The following is a 19375-nucleotide window of genomic DNA, read 5'->3' as shown; positions in this document are numbered from 1 at the left end:
TGAACTTCCTTAATAGCCAGAAACTTGACTGACAATGTGGGTGGTGGTTGTTGCTTTTTATAGAGACAGTGCACGTTGATCCTTGCTGTTTGAGAATTTGTTTAGTTTTATCGGTCCTGTTTTCTTTAATTTCTTGAAGAAAAGGTGTGTGTGGAAAGAACGAGTCTGTTGTTATACTTATAGAATATTTTTATTTAAAAAATTGTTTGTATATGAAACAGTGAAGGTAAAGACAGCAGTCTGTTAGTAGATGTTTTCTTCAACTCTTGTAAATTTCAGTGGTCTCGTATCACCTTCATCAGCAGAACAGATGTACACAGGAAAATCTTGGGTGGGACAGGCTGTGAGTGAACTATGTTCATAGCTGAATATTAAAGTTGCCAGGCTGCATGTGCCTGACCATGGTGTTGTAACAGAATGTCATAACTTGTGCCCAAGCTGAGGCTTTATGTATCAACTAGAATCAGATAATCTTTCTGAATGAACAGTCTGTTGGTTTGATCAAAAAGAAAGAGGGGGTTTCATTTTCTTAAAACTAAAGGATCAGAAACTAACCTTGAGCTGAGATGTCAGTAATTCTGACCATCTATCAGTTCTGTTTGAAAGGTGTTTGTTGTTGTTGTTGTCTTCTTTTGTTTTTTTCAGCCAGTTTGAATGATGGGGTGAAATTGAAATGTTTATGTAAAAGGAAATAGTTGAATTGTGGTACAACAAAATGACTCAAATGGGTGCTTGGTCTTCATCTGGATCCTCACAAAAGTGAAACGTGCAGTATTTGCAACCAAAGAAGCTGAGTCAGAACCAAGTGAGTTTATTGCAACTCTATCAGCAGGAGAATAGACATTGTTCCTTGTTTGTTTGTTTGTTGTTGTGTGTGTGTGTGTGTGTGTGTTTTGTACAGTTATTTTCTTCTTCTTTTTTTTTCTTTCGTTTTTTTTCATTCCAATATTAGCATTTAGTTTTAGACTGGTGTATGCTCACTGCTGTCATTGTATGGGACACTCAAATAAGAAGACAGCAATCTTTTGATATAATATTTTTTACATAATTTTTGATAGGTATACATACATATGATGCTGTTAATAGAAAAATATAAATGGAAATTATATGTACCCAGCTTGTAAAGAGAAGAAATCATAGATGGACTCTCAGGAATGGAGGTACAGGCTCTGCTCTGTGCCAACTTATTCAAAGGTGTTAAAAACAAATATGTTTTTTTTTTTGTTTTTGTTTTTTTGTTTGTTATGTCATAGTTAAGAAGAAAAAATCACCACTGCATGTAATTTAGCACTTAATGGAAAGTTACATATATTTGAAAAAAGATGCAAGAAATATGCTGAAGTTTTGTATAATGTAACACCACTCTTTTGACATTTGTTTTTGTAGTTGTTTAGATGGTGGAGTGGGTTGGGTATTCTTTTGAAATCGGGCTGCTTATCTACTTATGTTTTTGATGGGGTTTTTTTATTTAAAAAAAAAATGTACCATTGTCATGAACTTGATCTGTGTTTGTTCTCTGTGTGGTGTTCCAACAGTCATGTTTAGTGTTCATGCAAATCAGTCACAGAGAAATGCTGTCTTAGATTTTGCTTGGAAAAAAAAGGACAAAGTAAAAGAATAAAACTATGCAGTTTGTACCAGTGACCTTATATCCATTTTTGAAAGCAAACTTTGCCTTGAGTCCTGGCATTTATGGTCCATTTTTAATCTGTCAAATTCTTGCTGCAAGAAAAATGCTGAAGCCATATATACATTGTTATTGTTGTTTCTTTGAAGAAATACATTGTTCCTTGTTGTTTCTTTAAGAAGTCAATATTAGCTTTTCACATAGACTTATTTGAATGTGTTGGAGACTGAAATAGATGCTGACTATAGATCTATATATATATACTATCAGAGCATAGTGGTCCAGTGGTGGTGGTACCTTTTTTAAACTGCTGGGTATGAAATGCAGATTGACATGTCTGTTGATGATACAGACAGCATTTACAAAAATTGAGTACAGATGTGCTTGTTTACAGATTATATTAGAAAGAAGATTTGGTCAGTGGACCACAAATAACAGATAACATGTGAAGAATGGAGTCATCAAACATTGAAACATTCATTGATTCAATATAAATTGGCTAAACTGATTTTTTTCTTCTTCTTCTTTTTTATACAGAAATATTATTGCTCATCATAGGCATCTTTTTTAAAGTGTTTCTGGGGGTGAAGAAAACACGTAATGTGGTACTCCCTGAAATATCTTAAATATGTGTGTTGGTTTGCTTTTAATAGTGACGTTGGTAGTCGGATAACTTTCTTTTATGATTGATTGCATGACAAATGACTGCCAAGTCCTCCGTGGTGTGTTTGACATCATGCTGCACAAGTGAAGAAAGGACAAGTTTTCAGTGCGGAGACAACAGTTTTATGTAATATAGTATATACAAAGCTTCATCAGCTGTGTTCGATCAAGTTGGGAATAATGAAACTTATTGTAATGTACATACAAAGATGGATTTTTTTCCAGGGCATTTTGTGTTATCTTGGCACCACTTCCCATCATTACCCCCTTAACTTCTCTTCTTAGTTTAAGTTTTCCCCCATGGCGATGTCGTGGATCTTTTAGTATAAATAGCATCCCCACCTTCTGGAAGTTCTGTGCTAGAAATTTCCTCTTTTCTGTTGCTCTCTTTTTTTCTTCCGTCACTGTTGTCTGCTCTTTCTGCCTTACCAGTCCATTCAATCCCATTCGTTTTTTTAGCAAGCCTTGACACGTTTTTTTTTTCTTTCTCTCTCTTTTCCACAGTCTATCATTACTGTTTGTGCTGTTTTGCTCTGGCAATTAGGTAGTGAAATTGTAAACACTAGGATGGGCACTTGCTGTCCATTCTGCAGTGTTATTTGCCAATGTATGGCCTTTTAAATGTTTGACTTTGAAGTATTATTTTTTTCCCTTTTTACGATTTTTTTTATATCTGGGGATAAATTAAGTGGAAGGGATGATGTCTGCAACATGGCTTACTATTTTGTATGTTTGTCTTTGTGATTTTTTTTTTCCTTTCAGTTGGGGGAGTGGGGGGTAGCTGTGACAGTTATGTGTTGACGTGGATGAGCAAATTTTGTATATAAGCAATAATAAACAAGGTATCACAAAGTATGCTGATCGATTCATAAGCAACACCACATATGCCACATTAAAAAATTCAAAATGTTGCTTATTATGAATCTTTCAATAAACGAAAAGGAATTGTCTTAAACCTGAACAGAATGTGTTGTAAACTTTTATAGAATGTACTTTTTAAAAATGCAGGATTTTTCAAGCAGGATGATGTATACCATGGTTATGAAATTGAAATAGCATTACTTCCTGGTTTCCAGGTGCCAGTTGCACGGCTTGGTTCTAACTTTTTGACAGTTACACGTGGCTAAATGCCTATGTTGACTGAACTACGCCATTGGTCAGTTCCATACCACACACAATTAGTAGTGGGTTACGATCATACTAGGCTCTTCCGTCTGAGCAATGCAACTGGCTCCTGTACTAGATTAAAAACCAAAAATTATATTTATTAACAGTACCTCCTTCCATTTTTGTCATTAAAAAAAACTAGATAAAACAACACAAACATAGATAAATAAATAAAATTCTGAACAGTAAAAAATCACCTTCACAAGCTTAGATTATCTCTTGACAACCGTTCTTGTTTTTGTCCTGTTTTTTGCCTGCCAGTTTATTTGTGCCCCCAATTTGCACTACATTTGGTTCTTTGTACTATTGTAGACATTCTTAGCATGGATATGCTATTTCTTTCACATGATTTTTTTGTTTGTTGGTTTAAGGCAATTGATTGATTGATTGTTGTATTGCAGATATGCAGTTTTTATTTATGACAGTGTAATCTACTGAGTGACGGATAAGCATGTATAAATACAGAATATTTTGGTTGAAAACAGACTTCTAGTCACAACCCTGTCTCATCACCCTGATCAGTGCATGTATCTATAGGGATGAGGATGGTGATGATCATTTTATGATGAACAGTGATCATTTTATGATAAACATATAATACTGTGATTAAAAAGGAAGAATGGAAAATGAATTGTCAACAAACATGACATGAAAACGTGACAGAAGAAATCATCAGACATAGCCATCGTGTAGGTCCTTGTTTTGCATTGATAAACTTTGAATGCTAATGTTTCAGTACACTTTGTATAACATCAAATTTGGAGCAGAGGCCTTTAGCACTGTTAAGTTGATTTGATACTGGTTTATTTTTATTATGATATGAGAAAGTTCACTCTTGCGATTGTTGTGAGTGCCAGTGTAAAGATTAAGGAGGATGTAGCATCCATCAGGCTAACAACACTCGGCTTGTGCATACTTGTTTGCATCAGAAAGTTATTTAAATTAATGAATGATTGTAGTGAAAAATCTGCTTATGGTCTTTCTTCTTGAGAAATTTTAAACAGACAAGTCAAGACCTGTGTTCTGTTAGCAATGAAAAGGCAACTGTTAGCATTGCCTCAGTTGATAGGTCATAATGTTCAGATTTTGAATGGTGCTTTTCCCGACTTATGTTTTGCTGCTTTTTCTTTCATTATTTCATAGGTATATCCAAATATATCCTTACACTTGTATATTATTTGTTTGTTTATTTATTGGACTGAGGGTACATTACAAATACTGGGCTTGATTATTAATGTTATGATTGTATTGGAATCTTTGTGTCAGGTAGCATTTCAGTTATCTTAAAGTTCTTGTTCAAGGCATTGCAGAGTTGACCAGGAATTAGAAATTTGTATTTCTAGTCTTTATTTTAAACGAACAATAATGGAAAAATATGAGGAGAGGGAAAAAGTTGCTGAAAAGTTAGCACTACATCTGTGTATGTGATTCCCGATCATGTTTCCAGTAACATTGAATTTATACTTGCAACATTCGTCATTTTGAAAGCATCTATATTTCTGAGAGGGATACTAACATCCAGTAACTGCAATGCAGAACGTAATAGGGTGTTGCTACTTGTGCATAATTAAAGCTTTCTGCTTGGTGGTACAAATCAGCTTTAAAGTAAAAGTGTGAAAAATCCTGAACTGACATGGATGTTTTAAGTAAATCTTTGCCAGTAGCAAAGCATTTTTGTGGACCTACAAACGTCCCTGGGCATTGAAGAGGTTAAAGGAAGAAACTTTTTTTTTTACTTCTAAAGGATTACTTGCATGGAATTAAAGATAAGATTTAACATTGGGTTTAATGAGCGCAGCAGATGGTTTTGACACTACTGCTGTTCTGTTTCAGAAACATTTATTTGGTTACACAGTGCTGGAAGTAGTAGCTATATTGTTTTTCTTTAATTATTGTTTTATTTATTTAATGTTAAAAACGTCACATATGCTGATGATTAGTGATGACAGAGGATAGCTGAGGGCCAGACCAGATTGAGCTTGTTGGAAAGTAACTTGTTGCATCCCTACAACCTACTGCTGATTGATGCGCAAAGTAAATTGTGGTTCATGAATATTAAACACTTACTCTTAGATTATTGGCAGAGCTGTGCATTGACAGTGGGCATTTCATGGTAGAATTACAGAAATGGGACCTCACAAAAGGTGGATATGGGTATACAAACAAGAAGGGTTCTGTGACAGATTTTTTAAATTATTATTATTCTTTCGTAGATATTTTTAACAATTTAAGGACATCATGATTCAGATGTTTTAACATTGTTTAACATGGATAGTGGTATTTTTCAGTGTGGAATATTTTATTTGAGTCTGTCTGAAATCTTTCTTCTATTTTTCACACATCAAGCAGGGCACTGATGTAAATTTATGAAGCCTATGAAAGTATTAATGTTTGAAATACAAAACAAAAAGAAAATGATTGTCTTCCTCATTGTCCATTCAGTCCTACCTTCCCTTTGCATAGCTGAACTTCTGCTGCTTATTTTTAGAATGAATTGTCAGCTGTGAAGAGGAGATTGTGGTGATCATTGGTAATTCATGAGCCATAAGCATTGTGTTTGAATTAACATTGTGTGTGGATGTAATGTACAGTTATTATTAGTGTGAAATATTCAGCTGGTTTCTGAATACTGTGGTGTTGTTTTTTGTTGTTTTCTCTTCTTCTTCTTATTGTAACTTCCATGTGGGTAAAGTGTTCAGAATCATGGTTTAGGAATTGCACTGCATTCGTTTCACATTTTACTTATTCTTTGATTTTCAAGAGAAAATTCCAGGTTATTTTGCCGACACAGAAAGGCTGAATAACATTCCATGACTTTTTTTTTGTTTTTTTGTTTTTGTTTTGTTTGTTTTTTGTTAGAAGAATGTATTGATACTAGTTTGATGTATGTATACTTGTATTGATACTAGTTTTTATTATTACCCTGCTGGTTTGTGTATATGTATAATCTACCATTATGGGGTGGGAATTTTTGAATTATTATTATTGGATGGGAAAACATTTTATCCCATATAAAATTGTTAAAAAGTATCAGAATGAAGCCAAGAGCATTTGGTCATAATGGACAGAATGAACAAGAGTTTGAAAAACTGTGAACAAGTCTTGATGATGCAGAAAGGTAGACGTTGCACATGGTAAAAATCTGCAATATAGGAGGAGAACAAAGAGCATTGAAGATCACAGAGAATTGATTGTGCCGTGTGTGTGGTCGTTAAATAACTATCAAAGGTTTACTGTTCCCCACTCCTCCACCTCAGTGTTTAGAATTCTACATGTAAAATATTTCGGCTGCAGTGTCTTGAATATAATTATATTTTTTCATGATCATGAAAATGAGAATGATGCAAAAATTCTGTCAGCAGCTATGAAGAACCTTAGCAGGTCCACATACAAAGTATCCATGTTGATCAGTGACAGGGAACTAAACCAGCACTCGATCTCACTTTAAGTCACGACAGGTTGTCTACTGTGACCATTGTGACTGTGAATCATCTTCCATCAAGTGTACTGGTGAAGTGTTGGTTGCTGGTATTATTTCAGTGGCATTGAGAGGAGCATATTTTTGTTGGTTCATTAAAAGCTTCTCTACATTGTTTGAAATTTGAGGAATATAGGAGTTCATTGGTTTACCTAGAAGATGTGGAACTGGTTTGAGGAATTGTATAACAGTGGTAGGTCTAGTAAATATCACATGCATGTTCTCTTTTTTTTTTTTTTTTTTATAATTTGATGGCTTGTTTTTGACAGTACACGTAGTAAGTTTGGCAAGTGTAATTTGTGTGTTCTTTTCTCAGTTAGAGTTTGTTATTGTCACGTGTATAATTAAAACAATTGTTTTGATAGTTTGCTCTAAGAATTAGTTGAAAATTAGTTGTAATTTTGGTAAAGTGTAAGAAATTGTATGTATGTAAATATGAAAGTGAAAGGTACTGAAATGATGTAATATTTTTTCTTACACAACACTGACTCAAATACTGCTTCAAGATTTCTTCTTCCCCCTCTTCATATACAGTTAATACTGTGTTGTCATTATTTTCTGCAGTCATATGTTGCATCTGTGAAGTTTACTTTGCTCTGCAGGTTGTACATGCAAGACCCTTTTTACTCTAACCTTTCTATTTAGATGTTCTTACTCCACTCTGTCAGCCCTCTGTTGTATGGAATACTCTGACATAGGCATCAGTCATAAAGGAAGCAGGAGAGGCTCAGGCATCATAGGGCAGGGCACACAGATCACTGGAGAAGTGCAGTTGAATCAGATATGTTTGTAGCCTGGCGGACTGCAAAAGGACCATTTATGGATTGAAACATCAGTTCTTAAAACCAAAGTGACTGATTGAAACTAGTCACTATACACAAGGCCAAGGGAATTATTTTGAGAGGGAGGAAAATTGGTTGTGGCACATCACTTAAAAGAATAGTCTGAAAATAAACTTTTTATGCTGTTTGGCACTAAGGTTTTGTTAACATATGAAAATGCGTCCTTGCACAAAATATTTTGACTTCCTCATTTGCCTGTCAACCACACAAGGTCCTGCACCAAATGAACCATCCATGTTTGTGATTTCAGAAGATTGTATACATCGTTCATTGTGAATCCATTAGGAATGGTTTCTGTGGTTAGCACCCAAGTCATGCTGTACAATGTCATACTTGATGCTTCCTAAAATGACTGCTCTGTGGCCCAGTGGGTTGGCAGGTCCAGATCTAGGCCTTACATCAGTTTTCCTCAGCCACATGTCTTGGCCTGTAGAATTATGGTTCATCTAATGAATTATGGATGATGGCTCATCATCATGGGGTAGATCACTGACAGCGTTTGGTAAAGTAGTGCTTTAGAGGAGAAGGTTTTTTTTTTTAAATAAATAAATAAAGGGGTTTAAAGCTGAGTTATTTTTATCTGCATGCTTGTAACTTTTTTTTTCCTTCTTTTTAAAATTTTTTTTACTGCAGATTCAGTTTTTATCAGATTTACATGACTTTGCATTGTCGATGAGCTTTTGTCTGGTCACATTACCCACGGTGATGTGTTTTCGTTCAAATTGCAGGTGGTTGTTTTTTTTTTGCGGGGGGGTTATCTCAGTCATGCAAGACATGTAACCACTGCTTTTCCCCTGAAAAAGCAGTGGTGGGAAAAATAAACACAACATTGAATGGATGTAGATTGTCTTGACTGTAATTAAATTCACTGAAAATTTTTTTAAGGGGAGGAATGGCTGAATCACAAAGTTGGACTTAGTATATATTTGGCCATTCCTTATTTTTTACCAAGAAAAAAAATTTTTTGGTCAACTAAAAAGCAACAAAATCACAATCCATGTTTATTATACATTTTTTATTGAATCATTTCAAAAGTAACATTTTAATTGATAAGATATTACCTTATTAAGTTAAAATAATTATTAAAATAATTTTTAAAATAAAAGGGGGGGGGGGGGGGATGGCTGATACCACCCCTATATATAAAATGGCCGTTTCTCCCCCAAATAAATTAGTTTTAATTCCTATCAATTTTGTCACCGAAGGAGGCCTCACCATGACAACATTTTTTGATATTGATGATGATGGAAGAGGAGGATGGCGATGACGATGAAGATGCTGCTAATCTTAGAGAGGTCCATTTAGGATGGGGACTAGGTGACAAGGTTGTACTCTACGTTTCCTGTCATAATGTTATCCCGGCATCAACCAGGCCAGAGATACAGATACTGGCAATGTTGGTCAGAAAATTAGAGCAACACACCCAAAGACACATCTGTGAAGCGGATGAAACTCGACTGTGTGGTCCCAGTCTTCCCATTTAAGCCCATAGCACACTCAACTCTGACTAGGAGCCGGCCGCGGGCCAAAAAACCCACCTCCGCTGGGATTTGAACCCGCGTCCTCCCAGCCGTCACTCAGCGACGCTAACCACTTTGCCACGGCATCTGGTGATGTTCAGTTAGTTGTTTTCAGGGCCTCTGTTGCCACGCCTTATTTCATAGTATAAAAGCAAGGTGTAAATTATGTATTTTACATGTTGGTAGAATCACTGGCTGTTGTAGTTTTAGGAATTGGGACTTTTGGATCCAGCCCTTTGTGCAGATGGGATAGGAAACCTCTGATGCTGTCAAGTAATAGATGGGTTGGGGTGCGTTCATACCAACAGATTTGGAAGGTTGTGCACACGTCCAGAATCATAACTGTCTCTGCTGTCACATCACACATATGTTGTTTTTTCAGTTTCTCAAGAAAGCATCACTGCATTCAGACAAATCCATGTACGCTACACCACATCTGCCAGGCAGATGCCTCACAGCAGCATTTCCCAACTCCCTTGTCAGGCCCTGAGTGCATGCTTATATATATTTGTCTAGCTATCTGAGTAGATTTCTCTAACAGAATTCTGCCAGAGAACAACACTCTTGTTGCCACAGGTTCTTCTTCAGTGCACCAAAGGGACCTCAATTTATCGTCTCATCCGAACGGCACGATGCGCAGTTTGATTTTCCAGTCCAACTTGGGAGAAAAGGTGAGAGCAGTGTTGAACCCAGACCCTCATGGAAACTGTTATTGGCAGATGAGTATCTTGACCATTCTGCCACCTTGCTCCCACATCTCACAGCGAGAGGCATTCACCCTCAACACAGTCACTGGTTGCTGCTTCCAGAAATTAGCTGTGAAATTCTGGCCTCAATGTAATCAGACCCCAACAATACTTCTTGTTGACCCTGATCCTACAGTTGGGTGGTGGCCTCGTGGTAAAACATCCACATAGTAAGCTAGAGAATCTTGAGTGCACAGGTTCAAATTCCATACTTAAATATTGATTCCCCCCCCCTTCCCTCCCATCCACAAGTGGTGGTGGTCTGGATGCTAGTCATTCGGATGAGACGGTAAGCTAAGGTCCTGTGTGTGGCATGCATTTAGCACATATAAAAGAACCCACAGCAACAGAAGAGTTGTCCCTAGCAAACTATTGTAGAAAACAAAGTTACAGGCAGAAAAAAGCAACAACGAAAAAAAAAAAAAAAAAGTGGCACTGCACTGAAGCGACATGCTCTCCAGTCACTTGGTGTAAAATGATTTGTCCATTGCCTGAGCGTTCAGTTTTGTGACAAGATTTCTCACTGGCTAGCAGTGAAATGTTTACTCAATGGCTGTCATTGCACATGTTCAGAATTCCCACTGAGTGGCGGTGGATGACACACAGTGAACTTCATTCGTTAGTTCAAGGAACATCAGACATACTGACTTTTTTTTCCTAACTATATAGCTTTAGTCAAAACTTGGAGAACATGGAGTCTCAGGGGTCTATGTGCCCTTTGCAAAAGGGAGATGCAGTTACTTAATAGTCCCATTTCCAGTATCTGCATGATCATTCTTAACATCCTTATGAACACTTTTTTTTGTGGGGGGTGGGGGCGAGGGGCAAAATTCAGCAGAACTTTCACACCTATACAATCACTGTCTGAGGAATCCTAAGTCTTACAGTTCTGACTGCTCAACTCACCCAAACAGGCAAGTTCAAGGTGAACCCCACTGAGCAACAGCAAATACAGTCACTCTACACTCACACATCCTCTTAGATTCATCAGCACAATCGTCATACATCACCTGTGCAGAGACATAATAAGACACAAGATTTCAGTGGATTTTACTAAAGTTACAGCATGATAAAAATAAACATGTGACAAATGTACAGTATATACAGGCAATAAATTGCTCACTATAATAAAATACATATATGTATACAGACAATTTACACTGAAATACAGCTAACAGAAGCCAGAATGCTGCATATCCCAAAAATGACGACTGGAAGAATAGAAGTCGAAGTACTGCTGCTTTTTAAGTTGTCTCATGCATAATACATATTAATACCATAATATGCACAAATTTCTAGATGAAAAGGAGCTGAAATACTCAAACCACAAAAATCACATGTCTCGGGTACAATCCTCCAATACTAACCCAACTTCAAACATCATAACATTTTCAAAACTGCTGGAAGTGAAAAATTTTATCAAGTTCACCAGAGTGAGCAAAAAAGTTCAGAGCTTGCTCAACAAGACTGACTGACACATGAGTGTATTTTCTATTCCCAATGACAGATGAAGGTCAATGGAGAAATAAATATAATCTATTTCAAGGATTTTTTTAAAAACGTATCGAAAGCCGTATCCAGATGATCCCTCCACACCTTCCATTAAATTTCCTTCTTTTTTTCAGTCATCTTGAAAAAAAAAATGTGAATATGCAATGCTCCTGTCTACTCTGACTGCGTACCCGTGTTCATATTGAAGACAGACCACATTTAACAAAAAAGATTTTAAAGCTTGGTCCCATCAGAATGTTACTTTGTATCTAACTGAATTAGACACAGTATCTTGATATTTGAAACATATAAAATGAGACTTGTTTGTGTTTGCTTGCTCATTTTTTATTTCATTTAGATTTTAGACAATAAAGGAATGACCCCCACAAAGTGGTGTTCTATGTTGGGCAAACAGACCTACTACCACTGACAGCACTGCACTTATCAAAAAAAACAACACAACCAACCTGTTTTCACTTCTCAAAGATCTGCTGATCACAAAGTGACCATGTCGTAGACATAATCATCTTTCACTTAGAAGGAAGGAGAAGAAAGAAAACTGGGCATAAATATACCTGAATAAAAAAAAAACAAACAAAAAAACCCAGACCCAGAACACTCTGGCTGTGACTATTCCATCCATTTTCCACCTTAAGAAAAAAAACCCTATTCGTATAATAATACGTAAAAATCAAAATCCCATAAAAACAGACTCCCTTTCCCTGGACACTACAAACTATATTGGATAAAATCACCCAGTAACGAAATCCAGAGGATAACAAAAAAGTGTACGAGTTCCTAGGAACAAAATGAAGATAAAGACCATTCCGCTGAAAGTGAGAAATGAGGAGACAATAGAAAAAAGGCAAAAACTAAAATGGAAAAGAGGGATTTTCTAGTAGATAATTCCCTGAGGGGGAAAAAGCCACCTAGCACCCTAATCCTACAGTTTGGGAACAGAAAGTTGTTCACAAAAAAAATCAAATATGAAAGTTGTGCAGCATTTATATGTATATGAAACACTTTCTTTCTTTAGACTAGACACGAGCAGTAGTACCGTTACCAACAATACATTTCTGTAAGAATCCATGAGTATCAAGTAATTTCTTAACAAATGCATAGACACAAGCTGTGGGGGGTGGGAAAAAGTACAGTACAAATGTTGTTTTCCAAAATAATGGTAACAATACAATCTTCATGCATCTTTACACATTTTCCTTGTCTTATCTGTTATGTTTCTGTTTTGTTAGAAAGACAGGGTCTATTGTTTCTGATCAGACTAACAGAGTGGGAGGAGCACTGGAATAATGCATTGGCACAATGTACTGAAACGGATAGTGATCACACAGCCACTGCAGGAAGAGAATCCATTTGCAAATGTCATCCAAGAGGAAAAATATGACCCATAATAAGGCGAAGCAGCACAAACAAGATTTATCCATAATACAGCAACATTTACCTGATACACAAAAAAAGACAACACATGCACACTATCTCTGATACAGTAAAATTGCACAAAGGAAATTAAGTAAAGGAATGATAATATGTCCACAGTATACAATTTCTCTTTGTACGCACACACCTTGTGAGCACCAAGTCATTTTCATCCTGAACATCTCAGCTCTGCTCTGATCTGATCTAAGTGATGCACCTGTCGTTACAGCTACCCTCTGGTAATGGCCAGAAGAAAAAAAAATCTAGCTGGACACAAACCTCAAGCATGAAAACTTCACAACAACATGACCTCATTGTTTCACCCACTACAAAAGTATGAAAAGAAAAGCTATCACAAAATAATTAAACTATTATTCATCCATGCTCTTTATAATTATGTCATCTTTCTTTGATGTATTTGGTCTTTTAGTTTGGAAACACTTTGAGCAGTATGACTGGAAATATGAGTTGATCAGAAAACTTCAGCACAACCTGTTTTGATATAAAAATGAATAAATAAATAAAAACTACTAGTACAGGAAAATTTAATCAGCTGATTTCTATGCAATGACAAAATCATAAATGAAATTAATTCACTGCCATGGTACGCTTTTATTCTTTGGCATAGTCTGAGATCTGCCAGCATAACATGTTCACAGTTAACAACTACACCCAACCAGGATCTGTCCCAGCATCACGCTTAACAACAGAAAAGCATTGATGCACTGACTGCACACAGAGGCCACAGTGCCAGCCATGCTTTTCCTCTCAGCCAACACTATGCTGTATAGCTCATGCCGATTCCATCACTTCCAGAATAAAAAGCAATGCCTGATGTTAGTCAGTGCCACCATATTAAGTATTGCATATACAAGTGAGTGAGGCTAATTTTCTTTTCTTTTATGACAATTAATTTTGTTCCCATTTGTGTCTGGTCATCAGCTGTGAGTAATTCTGACCCCCAAAAATTACACCAGTTTCCCACAGTAGTCAAAACAAAATGGTCATTATGGGCAAAAATGCCTTTTTTTTTTCCCCTTCAGTAGAATATTATTCAGATATTTTGTGTTAGGTGAATAATAAATAATCAGCATATATCTTGTAGCAGAACACATCCATTTCTCAACAGTCTGGTACCTGAACTTCCAAATGAGGACAGAGAGATCAAGAAAACGAATTGGTAAGTACTTGATATTGACCCCTTCGTCAAACTGGCAGTGACCCATTCAGATGACAGATTCAGTTTATACACTGTCAGAAAGGAGGAACAAATCTGCTCCACAATATTTTTCTTCAGTGCACCTCACCATTCAGGACAAGGTTATTGTGCACTGGTTCGGAGTTGTCTCTGGAAAGAACTGAAGCTGCAGTAAAAACCTTGGTCCTTATCAGTCGGCCCTAGTTCAGACCTACCAAGACTTGACAGAATTATGCCACAATAATGTCATCACAGAGCTACAACTGACAAATCCACACTGTCAGGATGGTATTTAAGAGTGCAAAGGCACCTAGGAAAAAATATTTTAAAATGATAGCATTTAAAAAAATAACAAAAAGATAAAATGTAGTCTAACACAATGAATGGAAAATATCACAACTCCAGTTAGCAAATTGTTATCAGGTTGATTATAAAACTTCAGAGAACTGACTGACGAACAGGGTTACAGATGCTAAGACCTGAAACACATGTTCACTGCCTTCAGCTTTTAAGGTCTCATGCACTCTTTTCAGCTTGTAATGTGAACAAATGCATGTTCTTAAGCTAGAATGAAAATTGTTAAAAATATCCCTGATGGGAGTTTCAATGTGGAACATCTTCCTCACATATATACTATAAACAAGTACACAATGAAATAAAATTACAAATATGAAAATTATGATACAAATTTCACATGATGGAAAAAAACAACAAGAGAATAATACAGAAGAAGAGACACACAAAACCATAAGATTTTAAATGCAGCAATCTCAAATACATAATCTGTTTCTGTTAAAAAAAGTTTTTACGGAGTCAACAGATCAGAAAGAGCAGCAGCACATCATTGGCAAAATCTGAACGGAAAAAAATGCATATATGACAACAGAGTTAAGTGCACTTATCATTTTTTTGTTCAGAATCAATCAAAAAAAAAAAAAAAAAAAAAAATCATGGCATAATCCAAAGCAGTTCCACATCATCCTAGGAAGTCCTACACACCACACACGACACAAACAACACTGAAATTTGTATTGCACACTGTGCTTCTCAACTGATTCACAACAAAAACCAAAAACAACAACAGGAATGTGTCTGTGATTCCCCCAAAATATGCCACAACAATAAAGCAAAACCTGTTTATGCCATCCTACAAGCTTTCAATACAAACTTTCACAATTACCTGAATAAACATTTGTTATTAAAATATAAGCAACAAACCAATAAACAACACAGAAAACAGAGATGGTCCTTTGAAATCATCCCTGAAAAATTCAAAATACTGGAAAAGAAATCATCCCTATATGATTCCAATTTACTGCTACTCTTAATTTGTTAAATTTCTTTCTTTGCATATATGTTTTTACCATACACTGAATTTTTTGTTTGTTTTTTTGTGTTTTGTTTCTTTTCTTTTCTTTTTTTGTTGTTGCCAAAACATAAATCATATTTCCCAGAATAAAAGGAAACATAACATCCCTATCTTTATTTCTGCATGTATATAAAGCTTCATCATCTTTATACCTATACACTTGACTCAAACTAGTATAGCCTCAGACTGTAATATGTCAATGAACTTACCACAATCCTTCAGGCTTCACATGCATGTATTTTTTGCATTAAGGATGCACAATACTTTATACAAATCTTGAGGTGTGACAACCACTTCTCCTACTTAAGATCAAGGAAAACACTAATCACCATTTTTACTTTGTGTTTGACTTAAATATCTAGGAAAATGAAAAGTTTGTTATTACAAACCAAACATAAACAAAACAAAAAGAAAGAACTGCCTTCAATATTATATGAATACCGTTACAAAGCCAAGAAACAAAACAGTATATCCATCTTGTATAAGAATGCTCAGTCCCTGATTTTTTCAGACATTACTTTCAACACAACAATAAAAGTATGATTTTTTTCCCTCAACATAAGCCAAACATTACTATCAATGCCTATACTTTGCGCTTCCAATGTTCAAAGGACTACACTTAATCCTATAGCACAAAAATCAATGTAAAAGTGTCACCACTGAAAAAGAACTTTCAAAATATATCAGTATCCTTGGAATGCAGTATCACACACACACTCACACACACAAAAGCATACACACAAGCCTACAAAACTGTCTGCATACTGGTAAAAACACATGAAAAAAATTAACAGAAATATCATCACAAACACCCCCCCACTCCCCACCCCCCAAAAATCAAAAAACCAAACCAACCAACCTTGTATAAAGACCAAAGCATAACCATAAATAATACTTATAAAGAAAGTACTTTTCATTAAGATAAAAAAATAAAAAAAACCACACAAAAAAACAGCAATAACAAAAACAAAACAAAAAAAACTGTACAAAGTGTGTTACGCATGCAAGCTAGCATTCCCCTCTGTAGTTACTGGTGCCTTTAAGTGACCAACAAGATCCCCTAAGTACACGGTTTCTATCTGCTGTCACACTGTATCAGCCATAGCCACTGCTCCAGACACCTGCAATCACGAATCGCTTTATTGTGCAGGTACTGCCGTCAGTGTCTGTAGCCTGAAATGCTCCCTCTTCATCGCATTACTCTGCATCACACAACTGTGCACACCGACACATTTCTAGATTAAATGATGTCTGCAGTCCACGGTGACTCCCCCCCCCCCACCCACCCTCTGGGTCTCAACAATGATCAAATCATGCGTTACTACGTACAACGTCACATTCCTGTTGATAAAATCATCACTATGCAGCATTCCATTTCCAACTAATCTGTGTCAGTAACAATGTCCCACACAGCCAACAACATCGACAATGACACGACACGACCATGTATCACGGTAAAAAAAAATGAACACAGTCACTTTCCATCCAAAATCAAAAGAACACTGATACACAGAAAGAAAGCCAGAGTGATGGATGCAGAAAATAAAATCAAATCCTTTGTTGAACAAATACAATACCTTTTTTGACCAGTGTGGCAAAGCCATTTAGAGAATAGCACAGAAAGAGAAGGTGGAATCCTACAACTGTCCATGTTGTTCAGAGAATCGCACAGAAAGAGAAGGTAGAATCCTACAACTGTCCATGTTGTTCAGAGAATCACACAGAAGGTGGAATCCTACAACTGTCCATGTTGTTCAGACAATTGCACAGAAAGAGAAGGTAGAATCCTACAACTGTCCATGTTGTTCAGAGAATCACACAGAAAGAGAAGGTGGAATCCTACAACTGTCCATGTTGTTCAGAGAATCGCACAGAAAGAGAAGGTAGAATCCTACAACTGTCCATGTTGTTCAGAGAATTGCACAGAAAGAGAATGTGTGTTTCAGTCAACACTTTTATGCATTCGTAACCAGTCCATAATTATTATGTTCAAAACAAAACAAAACAAAAAAACCAACAAAAAACAAAAAACAAAAACCACAAACAATTTGCAGTGGACAGGGCACTTCAACTTCCAGTCACAGTAACCACTGAACATGAACAAATCACAACACACCCGCATACAACCGCTCTTATCACACACCACTTCCATCACAAGTAAACTGTTGAAAATATTATGATCAGTTGGATACCAAAGTATGGAAGAAGAGATGAGGACTACATAGTTAAACCCTATTAGAAAAAGGGTTTGTAAATGGGTTTTTGTTGTGTTTAAAAAAAAATAAATCAAACATCACTGATGTTTCTCATGCACCTACACAGATCCACATTAAGCACAACAATACGCAGGATGTCAGTCACCACCGATGTTTGGAAGTTACAGGTGATGTGCTGTTAAACCTGTGATCGTCCACAAACCTGGGTGAAAAGAAACAATACACTGTTCACTGTACGCACACACAATCTTCCATGCAGCTGTCAGCACAGAACAGGACCCTCAAGAAAGAAAAGAAGCAGTGGAGGAGAGAGAGAGACAGACAGACAGAGAGCAGTGGGAAAGATCACAAGTGATGGGAACACAAGAGACAGAATGGGAAAGAACAAGAAGACAGACAACTCATCTTCACCCACGCCTGCCTGACAAACAATACTGCACAAAGCCTCTGTCACATCTGTTCTGGAAAGGGGAGAGGACCCAACGGCAGACATTCCACAATGGACAAAAAAAAAACAAAAAAAAAACAAACAAAAAAACCACCCTCCATCATAATAAGTCTGCAGTCCCCTTCCCAGCCTATTTCCCCTGTGTTTGACAGTGTTCCTTGTTCACACCATGATCTCATCGTCAGCCCGGTCAGACACAAGGGCGTCATGCTGAGCGGGTGGGTGTGGGTCAGTGGCAGGGGGGGCCTTGCTGTCTGCCGGGTCTCTGCCATCCTCCTCTGGCTCCACTCCACCAGGCTGGGAGCCATCCGTGTCGCCATTCTTGCTGTCTTCTTCTTCGGGGTCTTCTGTTTTTAAAACATCAATGACTGGAGATTTAGTTCTTCTGAGTCTTCTGTTGTTAAAACATCAATATTTGTAGACCTATTTGTAGTCTTAAAAGAAGATAATCTGAACAGAACAGGAACTTAATAATAATGCAGGAACTTAACAGAAATGCAATCAAGGAAATGAATAATTTCTGTCAAAAGCTTACATTTCAAATCTGAACAACTCAAACACACCTCCTCTCACACACATATTCAAATAACACACACAAAATTCAAAATATCAAATATTACTAATCTATCAACTTAAAATATGAAGCACAATCTGCAAAGCTCTACCAGCCTATCTGCTTGTATTTTTTGTGTAGTACTTGGAATGGTTTTTCTTTCCCAAAAGGAATGAGAACAATTACTGACATCACAGCCATTGAAAATATTGAATATATATACATTGAAAATACACCACAATTTACATGTTTATTATTTATTTTCTTCCTTTCTTATGGGGGTTGACTGAAAACAACTGTGAAGACCTGGAGAAATATTTCAGCATTAAGCCATGACACAGAATAATCAATCTGAATAATTCCATGCTCAAAATGGGACATGCACAAACAATATTTTTTAACAGATAAAATGCTGCAAAACACTCTGTTTACTATTAAAAAATTTTTTTTAAAAAGCATGCTTCCAACAAATGCTCAAATACACTGGCAAAATTAAGTTGTGCCAACAGAACGTTTCAAATGAATGATAAATACTCTGGATCCCTAGTACAACTCTCTCACTTCCAAATATAACACACAGACACAGACACAGACACACACAGTGTACATGCAAACAATACAAC

At 36.5% G+C, this 19375-nt stretch overlaps 1 protein-coding gene across 9 annotated transcripts in view; it reads right to left on the bottom strand.

Annotated features, from left to right (window-relative positions):
- Positions 1 to 1477: 1477 nt before the first annotated feature.
- The window catches only part of LOC143300762 (F-actin-uncapping protein LRRC16A-like), a 97754-nt gene continuing 79856 nt past the window's right edge, over positions 1478 to 19375 (bottom strand). For 6 of the 9 annotated variants that reach the window (XM_076614676.1, XM_076614681.1, XM_076614678.1 and 3 more), the window contains one exon: positions 1478 to 18546. In XM_076614676.1, coding sequence (XP_076470791.1) covers positions 18362 to 18546 — 185 coding nt within the window. In that variant the 3' untranslated portion in view covers positions 1478 to 18361. The remainder of the gene's footprint in view (positions 18547 to 19375) is intronic. The other 3 variants (XM_076614680.1, XM_076614683.1, XM_076614684.1) reach the window with 2 other exon arrangements.

Source organism: Babylonia areolata, chromosome 26 (genome assembly GCF_041734735.1).
Source record: "Babylonia areolata isolate BAREFJ2019XMU chromosome 26, ASM4173473v1, whole genome shotgun sequence".
Classification (NCBI taxonomy): domain Eukaryota; kingdom Metazoa; phylum Mollusca; class Gastropoda; order Neogastropoda; family Buccinidae; genus Babylonia; species Babylonia areolata.
This window is presented reverse-complemented; position numbering and strand designations above follow the sequence as displayed.